The sequence below is a fragment of the Entelurus aequoreus genome, linkage group LG11, assembly GCF_033978785.1.
Source record: "Entelurus aequoreus isolate RoL-2023_Sb linkage group LG11, RoL_Eaeq_v1.1, whole genome shotgun sequence".
Lineage (NCBI taxonomy): Eukaryota > Metazoa > Chordata > Actinopteri > Syngnathiformes > Syngnathidae > Entelurus > Entelurus aequoreus.
This window is the reverse complement of record NC_084741.1, coordinates 640,135-650,051: the sequence shown is the minus strand read 5'-3', so window position 1 is coordinate 650,051 and position 9,917 is coordinate 640,135. Positions and strand designations below refer to the sequence as shown.

Genomic DNA, 9,917 nt, shown 5'->3' with positions numbered 1-9,917 from the left:
ATGACATTGATGAGTTGTCATGGTTATGATGTCATTGATGAGTTGTCATGGTTATGATGTCATTGATGAGTTGTCATGGTAATGATGTCATTGATGAGTTACCATGGTTATGATATCATTGATGAGTTGTCATGGTTATGATGTCGTTGATGAGTTGTCATGGTTATGATGTCATTGATGAGTTGTCATGGTTATGATGTCATTGATGAATTAGTCATGACATTGATGAGTTGTCATGGTAATGATGTCATTGATGAGTTGTCATGGTTATGATGTCATTGATGAGTTGTCATGGTTATGATGTCATTGATGAGTTGTCATGGTAATGATGTCATTGATGAGTTGTCATGGTTATGATATCATTGATGAGTTGTCATGGTTATGATGTCGTTGATGAGTTGTCATGGTTATGATGTCATTGATGAGTTGTCATGGTTATGATGTCATTGATGAGTTGTCATGGTTATGATGTCATTGATGAATTAGTCATGACATTGATGAGTTGTCATGGTAATGATGTCATTGATGAGTTGTCATGGTTATGATGTCATTGATGAGTTGTCATGGTTATGATGTCATTGATGAGTTGTCATGGTAATGATGTCATTGATGAGTTGTCATGGTTATGATATCATTGATGAGTTGTCATGGTTATGATGTCATTGATGAGTTGTCATGGTTATGATGTCATTGATGAATTAGTCATGACATTGATTAGTTGTCATGGTAATGATGTCATTGATGGGTTGTCATGGTTATGATGTCATTGATGAGTTGTCATGGTTATGATGTCATTGATGAATTAGTCATGACATTGATGAGTTGTCATGGTTATGATGTCATTGATGAATTAGTCATGACATTGATGAGTTGTCATGGTTATGATGTCATTGATGAGTTGTCATGGTTAAGATGTCGTTGATGAGTTGTCATGGTTATGATGTCATTGATGAGTTGTCATGGTTATGATGTCGTTGATGAGTTGTCATGGTTATGATGTCGTTGATGAGTTGTCATGGTTATGATGTCGTTGATGAGTTGTCATGGTTATGACTCACCTGGTCATCAATCAGCAGTTCAATGGGGTTCCCCCCCCACTCAATTAGCACCAACTCGTTAGGTTGTCCAGGTGCAGAGTAGGACAACGGCGTTCCCATGGCGACCCCCACGCCATTTTTGATCCAAAGACACAAAGTGAAAGCAAAGATTTCTTGCAAAATAGTTTTCTTCATTTTTCCAAACATGAAGTTTGTCCTCATTGGAAAACTGATCTGGAAATTGTCTCTGCTGCTGGAACCTGATGGGGGAAACACAACACATTCATTTGTTCATTCATACATCAGCTCATACATCATTCACTCATTCCTGCATACATTCATTCATTTATACATTCATTCATACATCCATTCATTCATTCATTCATACATCCACTCATTCATTTGTTCATACATCTGTTCATTCATTCATACATCTGTTCGTTCATTCATTCATTTGTTCAAACATCCATTCATTCATTTGTTCATACATCCATTTATACATCCCTTCATTCGTTCATTCATTTGATTCATACATCCGTTCCTTCGTTCATAAATTTATACATCCATTTCTACATGCGTTCATTCATTCATTTATACATGGTAAATGGGTTGTACTTGTATAGCCCTTTTCTACCTTCAAAGCGCTTTGACACTATTTCTACATTCACCCATTCACACACGCATTCACACACTGATGGCGGAAGCTTCCATGCAAGGCGCTGTACATCCATTCATACATGTGTTCATTCATTTATACACCCATTCAATCGTTTGTTCATTCAGTCATACATTCATTCATTCAATAATTTGTTCATTCATTCATACGTTTGTTCATACATTCATAAAAATGTATGAATGAATACATTCATACATTTGTTTGTTCATTAATTCATTGGTGCGTTCATTCATACATTCCTTTGTTCATACATTCATTATTTTCATTTGTTTATACATTCATTAATTCATACATTAATTTGCTTATTCATTCGTTTGTTAATTCATTCATACATTCATTAGTTCATGCATTCATCAATTAATTCGTTCATTCATACATTTGTTCATTCATTCATACATTCATTCATTCATTCACACATTTGTTCATTCATTCATTCATTCATACATCCATTCATTCACGAAATCATTCATTTGTTAATTCATCTGTTTGTTCGTTCATTCATACATCCGTTCATTCATACACCTGTTCATTTTTACATACATCGATTCATTCATCTATTCATCCGTTCATTCATAAATTCCTTTGCTCAGTCATTCGTTCTTACATTTCTTTGTTCATTAATTCCTTCATTCATCCGTTCATTTTCACATTCATACATTTGTACATTCATTCATTTATTCCTTTGTTCATTCATTCATTCATACATTCCTTTGTTTATTCATTCATACATTAATTTATTCGTTCATTTATACATTTGCTCATCTGTACGCTTGTTCATTCATGTGTTCGTTCATTCATACGTTTGTTTGTTCATTCATTCATTCATTCATTCTATTAATCATCCATCCATTTGTTTGTCATCCATCCTTTCATCCATCAAACCATATATCTGTCTATCCATCCATTTTCTACTGCTTGTCCCTTTCTGGGTCACAGGGGGTGCTGGAGCCTATCTCAGCTGCATTCGGGCGGAAGGCGGGGTACACCCTGGACAAGTCGCCACCTCATCACAGGGCCAACACAGATAGACAGACAACATTCACTCTCACATTCACACACTAGGGACCATTTAGTGTTGCCAATAAACATATCCCCAGGTGCATGTCTTTGCTGGTGGGAGGGGCCTATCCCCAGATGCATGTCTTTGGAGGTGGGAGGGGCCTATCCCCAGATGCATGTCTTTGGAGGTGGGAGGGGCCTATCCCCAGGTGCATGTCTTTGCCGGTGGGAGGGGCCTATCCCCAGGTGCATGTCTTTGCTGGTGGGAGGGGCCTATCCCCAGGTGCATGTCTTTGGAGGTGGGAAGAAGCCGGAGTACCCGGAGGGAACCCACGCAGTCACGGGGAGAACATGCACACTCCACACAGAAAGACCCCGAGCCCGGGGATCGAACCCAGGACTTTCTTAATGTGAGGCACACGCACTAACCCCTGTGCCACAGAAATCCATCCATCCATCATTTATACATCCATCATTTTATCTACCCCTCATACATTCCATTATCCTTCCATCTATACATCCGTCCATGCATTCATGGCTTGCGTAGGGTACCTGGCAGGTGAAGTTGTTGAAGCATGGTGTCCAGTTGGTTGTGGTATCCTCCATGTTGTGAAGCTTCACTGGATTCTGTGTGCGGCACGTAAGTGTGACTGTCTGCTTCGTTGCCCTGGTGACCATCATCGGTGTCTTCATTGTCTCCTTCATGGCGGCCATCGCTGTGCTCGTCCAAGTGTTGTCCAGTGCCATGGTCTCCATGGTCGCCATGGTCTCCATGGTCGCTGTCGTCTGTGCGGCCGTTAGGATCATCGTCATGGTGGAGGTTGTGACGGTCGTCGTGGTCGTCGTGGTGGCGCTGGTCGTCGTGGTCATCGTGGTGGAGCTGGTCGCTGAGCGCACCAGTACGTTGGTGCAGTTGCTCCTCCAGAGCGTGGATCTTACTCTGCAGAAGTTGTTTCAGAGCGCTGGAATACGTGAGGGATGAGTTCCTTTTCTGCGGAATCATGAGAAACAACAAATGTGTGCAGTTAGCATGCTAGCATTGCGCTGCTAGGAAGATCCTCCATGCTGGCCCTCAACAGAGCCGTCTATAGAGAGAGTATGAAGTTGAAGTATGGACAGCTCGGTTTCAGAGTGGGTCCTAAAAATGGTGGTCACGTGAGGGGGTTTTGATCGATCATTTAAGAAATTGTCTGGCCATACTCTCTCTGATCGGTCAAAAGCCCCTCGTGTGACCACAGAGCACCATGTTTTGGACCCACTCTGAAACGGAGTTGTCCATACTCTTGCTGCCGACACAACAATGCAATCATAGTCATTGAATTGAATTTCCAATAGTTGTATGGTGCCAGTGGCTTGACAGCTGCCAGTGTCTTGTTGTCAAATCCTCCAGGCTTTGTCCTGCTCACCTGTCAGTCAAGGCAGATAAGCATAATCGGCTGGAGGCTGCCCAGCTTGAGGCGGGCGGTAGTTGACCAATGAGACGTGGTGATCTCTCCCACCGACGAAAGCAACCCTTGGCCCCAGCTCTACGCCAATCAAGCGGATGGCTTATAACCGGTAATTGTTGCAACCTGTGTTGTTTCGACACTTTGCAGCGGAGCTGGAGTGTCCCCCCCAGGGCGCTAGCCTGGGCAAGGTGGTATGGAGAATCAGCTGTTGCCCATGCAGCAGATCCCCCCCTCTCCACGCAGCTGATAGATCCAAGGGAAAAGTAAAACAGATACATCTTGGCACCAGCGGCGTCGCAGGAGTTGCCGGAATGACTACGAAGACAAGGTCAGACCGTCTTAGGGACTTCGGCTCCGGATTTGATGTCAGGGTTGACTCCCTTAGCCTTTGGTTATCCAAAACCTCCCCGCAAGGCAGCGGGAGACTCGTGGAGGGCAGGGACGTCTCTACCAGTGCAGGTCCATGTTGACCTGCCCACTGCCCACAAGCATAATCACTGCTGATCTTACACACCTGTCTTCCCTTACCTGATCAGTGATCACATCAGACAGGAACATCAAAGAAGACGTTCAAGTGTTACCTGTATGGTCTCTGGGCTGTTTTGCTCACCTGCAGGTTGTCCAGCCTCTCCTTGAGCGCCTGCAGCATCCTCTCCATCTGCTCTGGTGACCGTGACGTCTCATGTTTGACATCCTTCTCAGGGTGAGCTCTGTCCGACGGCGGGTCGGGTATGAGGGTACCGTAGTGGTGACCCCAGTTATAGTGGTTGGCGTGATCCGAGGAACGGTCATCGTGAGGCCCCCGCCCGAAGCCCTCGCACATGGCCAGCTTTGCCGTCAGCTCCCTGATGGTCTCCCTTTGGTCCAGAATGGTCTCTTTCTGGCGGACCAGGTTCTCCCTGAGGTGGAGGATGGTATTTTTGGCCTCCTCGCCCGCTCCCAACCAGCCTGCCGTGGGCGGACCTTGATGGGCAGCCCCGCCTGCGCCCGCTGCGGGAAAGCATGAGGGGTCTGCATCCAACGGGACTGGTGTGCACATGAAGCGCGGGTGTGCGCTGTAGAAGTCGTGAAAGTCCAAGCCTGGACTGCAGGATGAAGGCCAGAAGAGAAAAGAGAGCAGGAGGAAGGAGGATGAAAGTGGGCTCTTCATCTTCTCCATTCTCACTTTGGCCTCAAAGACTCAAGCATCAGGAAAACATCAGGAATTTGAAGTTCTAACATTGCCTTCAAAAGTCATTCCTTCACCCCCCGACACATCTGTAAAATATGAGAACAACAAATGTCTTACACAACAATACTGTGTGGTGGATGTAGAAGAGCAGATACAGTGGTGGTCAGGACCAGGCCTAGAGCCTTTACATGGGCATGTCTAAAGATGTTCTTATTCATCCAGGTCATTGTATTCTCTGACTTTGATTGGTCGGATCTAGTCTAGACTAAGTCTATGAGCACGAAGGGATGAAGCCTAATTGGATGAGAGTCAAAATATCTTCTAAGACAAACCAAACAGTCCAGTTGCGAATGATTGGATACCCTCAGAATGTGAGTAAGTCCAGCAGAAAGCGGAGGGGGGAGTGAGTCGGCCTAAATCATTTACATGGTCATGCCCGTATAAGAAAGTCCGGCACAAAGCAGAGCGGACGAGAGAGCGGGCCTAGAGCATGCCCACATTGGTATGTCGTGGGGGGAGGCAGGACTAGAGCATTTACATGGGCATGCCCATATAAGGAAGTTTTTCACAAAACAGAAGGCAAACGGGGGCAGGATTAGAGCATTGATTGATTGATTGAGACTTCTTTAGTAGGTTGCACAGTGAAGTACATATTCCGTACAATTGACCACTAAATGGTAACACCCGAATACGTTTTTCAACTTGTTTAAGTCGGGGTCCACTTAAATTGATTCATGATACAGATATATACTATCATATATATACTATCATCATAATACAGTCATCACACAAGATAATCACATTGAATTAATTACATTATTTACAATCCGGGGTGTGGAGGGGGGGGGGTTAGGTTTGGTTGTTATCATCAGTCATCAACAATTGAGAACAGAGAAATGGACATTGAAACAGTGTAGGTCTGATTTGGTAGGATATGGACATCAAGTAGTGGACAGAGAGAGAGAGAGAGAGAGAGAGAGAGAGAGAGAGAGAAAGATCAGAAGGCATAAGAAAAAGTATCTGCATTTGATTGTTTACATTTGATTATTAGCAATCCGGGGAGGGTGTTAGTTTAGGGTTGTAGCTGCCTGGAGGTGAACTTTTATTGCGGTTTTGAAGGAGGATAGAGATGCCCTTTCTTTTATACCTGTTGGGAGCGCATTCCACATTGATGTGGCATAGAAAGAGAATGAGTTAAGACCTTTGTTAGTTCGGAATCTGGGTTTAACGTGGTTAGTAGAGCACCCCCTGGTGTTGTGGTTATGGCGGTCATTTACGTTAAGGAAGTAGTTTGACATGTACTTCGGTATCAGGGAGGTGTAGCGGATTTTATAGACTAGGCTCAGTGCAAGTTGTTTAACTCTGTCCTCCACATTGAGCCAGCCCACTTTGGAGAAGTGGGTAGGAGTGAGGTGGGATCTGGGGTGGAGGTCTAGAAGTAACCTGACTAGCTTGTTCTGGGATGTTTGGAGTTTAGATTTGACATGTACATGGGCATGCCCATATAAGGACGTTTGTCACAAAACAGAATGCAAAAGGGGGCAGGACTAGAGCATGTACATGGGCATGCCCATACAAGGAAGTCAATCGAGCAGAACTGTGGGCACTCAGACTTTTGTGATTTTGGACAATATTGCAATCTCGCCTGGAAAAGGGTGGAGTGCCATCTCCGGGTTGGGGAGGAGATCTTGCCCCAAGTGGAGGAGTTCAAGTACTTGGGAGTCTTGTTCAAGAGTGAGGGAAGAGTGGATCGGGAGATCGACAGGCGGATCGGTGCGGCGTCTTCAGTCATGCGGACGCTGTATCGGTCCCTTGTGGTGAAGAAGGAGCTGAGCCGGAAGGTAAACCTCTCAATTTACCGGTCGATCTACGTTCCCATTGTGGAGAATGCTTATATATGTTTAAGAGTTATTTCTTTATTCATAGTCATGTTTAAAGCAGCTAGTGTTTTTCCATTTGTACTCTTTTTATTTTTCAATTTTATGTCCGCAAGTAAACTGCGTGTGCTACCTTGAAGACTTGGAGTGTAGGAGTTGGAGTACTCCCTTATATCTTATCTGTAGTAGAACAATGAGCCTGTATTCCTTTCTGGAGAGGGTGGGGGCTGTTTGCGGATTCAAGAAGTGGTCTCTTCTTGTTTGAATGTTAGAACAACTTAGGAAGCCGGTATGAATCTATTGGTCCAGGTGGTTCTCCTAAAGCTTTAGTAAAACTTGATAATATTCCAATTCTGTCTTGATGGTCCTTCTTACTCTGCATATGTGTCATCGGAAAGAACTTGGGATTGTCCAGTAACTTAGATTCCCTTGGAGGAAGAACTGGTCCGACGCAACACCATCCTCACCTATGGTCATGAGCTTTGGGTTATGACTGAAAGGACGAGATCGCGGGTACAAGTGGCCCAAATGAGTTTCCTCCGCCGGGTGGCGGGTCTCTGTCTCCCTTAGAGATAGGGTGAGAAGCTCTGTCATCCGGGAGGAACTCAAAAGTAAAGCCGCTGCTCCTCCACATGGAGAGGAGCCAGATGAGGTGGTTCAGGCATCTGGTCAGGATGCCACCCGAACGCCTCCCTAGGGAGGTGTTTAGGGCACGTCCGACCGGTAGGAGTCCACGGGGAAGACCCAGGACACATTGGGAAGACTATGTCTCCCAGCTGGCTTGACGCCACCCGTCACACCACGCGGGAGGTGGTGTGACGGGAAACGGAGCAGCACTCCTAGTGGCTGGCAGCTTTGGACCGGATGCCCGCCCCCTTGAGCCATCGTTGCAAGTCTGGAGTTGTATGTTGTAATATGTATTTGTGCTTTGCTATGGACTTTTTTTTTTACTCATCCTCCCCCAGCGTCTACCTTTTTTGCACCTTTTAGGAGGCGCCGTAAGTGGTGAACCCTCAGTGCTCCAGTTCTGTTCCCTGTACGGTGTTTGTTTATGCTTGAACGGGTTTGTTGTGAAAATGACATTTCTTTGTATTTGTGCAATGACAACAAAGAGCATACCATACCATACCATACCATACCATACCATACCTTCAACGTTTAACACAACTATCCGACGTTTTAACGACCACAAATCTTGTAAAAGCTGTCTAGAGTGTCATACAAGTGTAAAAAGAAGTGAGCCAGTAGTTGAACTTTTCTGCCATGAAAGATTGGTTGCTGTTAGTAGCAGACAGGTGGCGCTGCGCACAGTATAAAAGGTGTGTTGACAATGTTAGTAGCAGACAGGTGGCGCTGCGCACAGTATAAAAGGTGTGTTGACAATGTTAGTAGCAGACAGGTGGCGCTGCACACAGTATAAAAGGTGTGTTGACAATGTTAGTAGCAGACAGGTGGCGCTGCGCACAGTATAAAAGGTGTGTTGACAATGTTAGTAGCAGACAGGTGGCGCTGCGCACAGTATAGAAGGTGTGTTGACAATGTTAGTAGCAGACAGGTGGCGCTGCGCACAGTATAAAAGGTGTGTTGACAATGTTAGTAGCAGACAGGTGGCGCTGCGCACAGTATAAAAGGTGTGTTGACAATGTTAGTAGCAGACAGGTGGCGCTGCACACAGTATAAAAGGTGTGTTGACAATGTTAGTAGCAGACAGGTGGCGCTGCACACAGTATAAAAGGTGTGTTGACAATGTTAGTAGCAGACAGGTGGCGCTGAACACAGTATAGAAGGTGTGTTGACAATGTTAGTAGCAGACAGGTGGCGCTGCGCACAGTATAAAAGGTGTGTTGACAATGTTAGTAGCAGACAGGTGGCGCTGCACACAGTATAAAAGGTGTGTTGACAATGTTAGTAGCAGACAGGTGGCGCTGAACACAGTATAGAAGGTGTGTTGACAATGTTAGTAGCAGACAGGTGGCGCTGCACACAGTATAAAAGGTGTGTTGACAATGTTAGTAGCAGACAGGTGGCGCTGCGCACAGTATAAAAGGTGTGTTGACAATGTTAGTAGCAGACAGGTGGCGCTGCACACAGTATAGAAGGTGTGTTGACAATGTTAGTAGCAGACAGGTGGCGCTGCGCACAGTATAAAAGGTGTGTTGACAATGTTAGTAGCAGACAGGTGGCGCTGCACACAGTATAAAAGGTGTGTTGACAATGTTAGTAGCAGACAGGTGGCGCTGCACACAGTATAAAAGGTGTGTTGACAATGTTAGTAGCAGACAGGTGGCGCTGCACACAGTATAAAAGGTGTGTTGACAATGTTAGTAGCAGACAGGTGGCGCTGCACACAGTATAGAAGGTGTGTTGACAATGTTAGTAGCAGACAGGTGGCGCTGCACACAGTATAAAAGGTGTGTTGACAATGTTAGTAGCAGACAGGTGGCGCTGCACACAGTATAAAAGGTGTGTTGACAATGTTAGTAGCAGACAGGTGGCGCTGCGCACAGTATAAAAGGTGTGTTGACAATGTTAGTAGCAGACAGGTGGCGCTGCACACAGTATAAAAGGTGTGTTGACAATGTTAGTAGCAGACAGGTGGCGCTGCACACAGTATAAAAGGTGTGTTGACAATGTTAGTAGCAGACAGGTGGCGCTGCGCACAGTATAAAAGGTGTGTTGACAATGTTAGTAGCAGACAGGTGGCGCTGC

The 9,917-nt window shown here is 45.3% G+C and overlaps 1 protein-coding gene across 1 annotated transcript in view; it reads right to left on the bottom strand.

Annotated features, from left to right (window-relative positions):
• Window positions 1-5,706, bottom strand: part of LOC133659682 (neuronal pentraxin-1-like) — a 10,540-nt gene extending 4,834 nt beyond the window's left edge. Inside the window, exons 1-3 of the mRNA XM_062062266.1 lie at window positions 4,771-5,706; window positions 3,265-3,703; window positions 1,059-1,297 (exon numbers count right to left, since the gene is read on the bottom strand). Of these exons, the coding sequence (XP_061918250.1) occupies window positions 1,059-1,297; window positions 3,265-3,703; window positions 4,771-5,319 (1,227 nt within the window). The 5' untranslated portion in view covers window positions 5,320-5,706. The remainder of the gene's footprint in view (window positions 1-1,058; window positions 1,298-3,264; window positions 3,704-4,770) is intronic.
• Window positions 5,707-9,917: the final 4,211 nt, after the last annotated feature.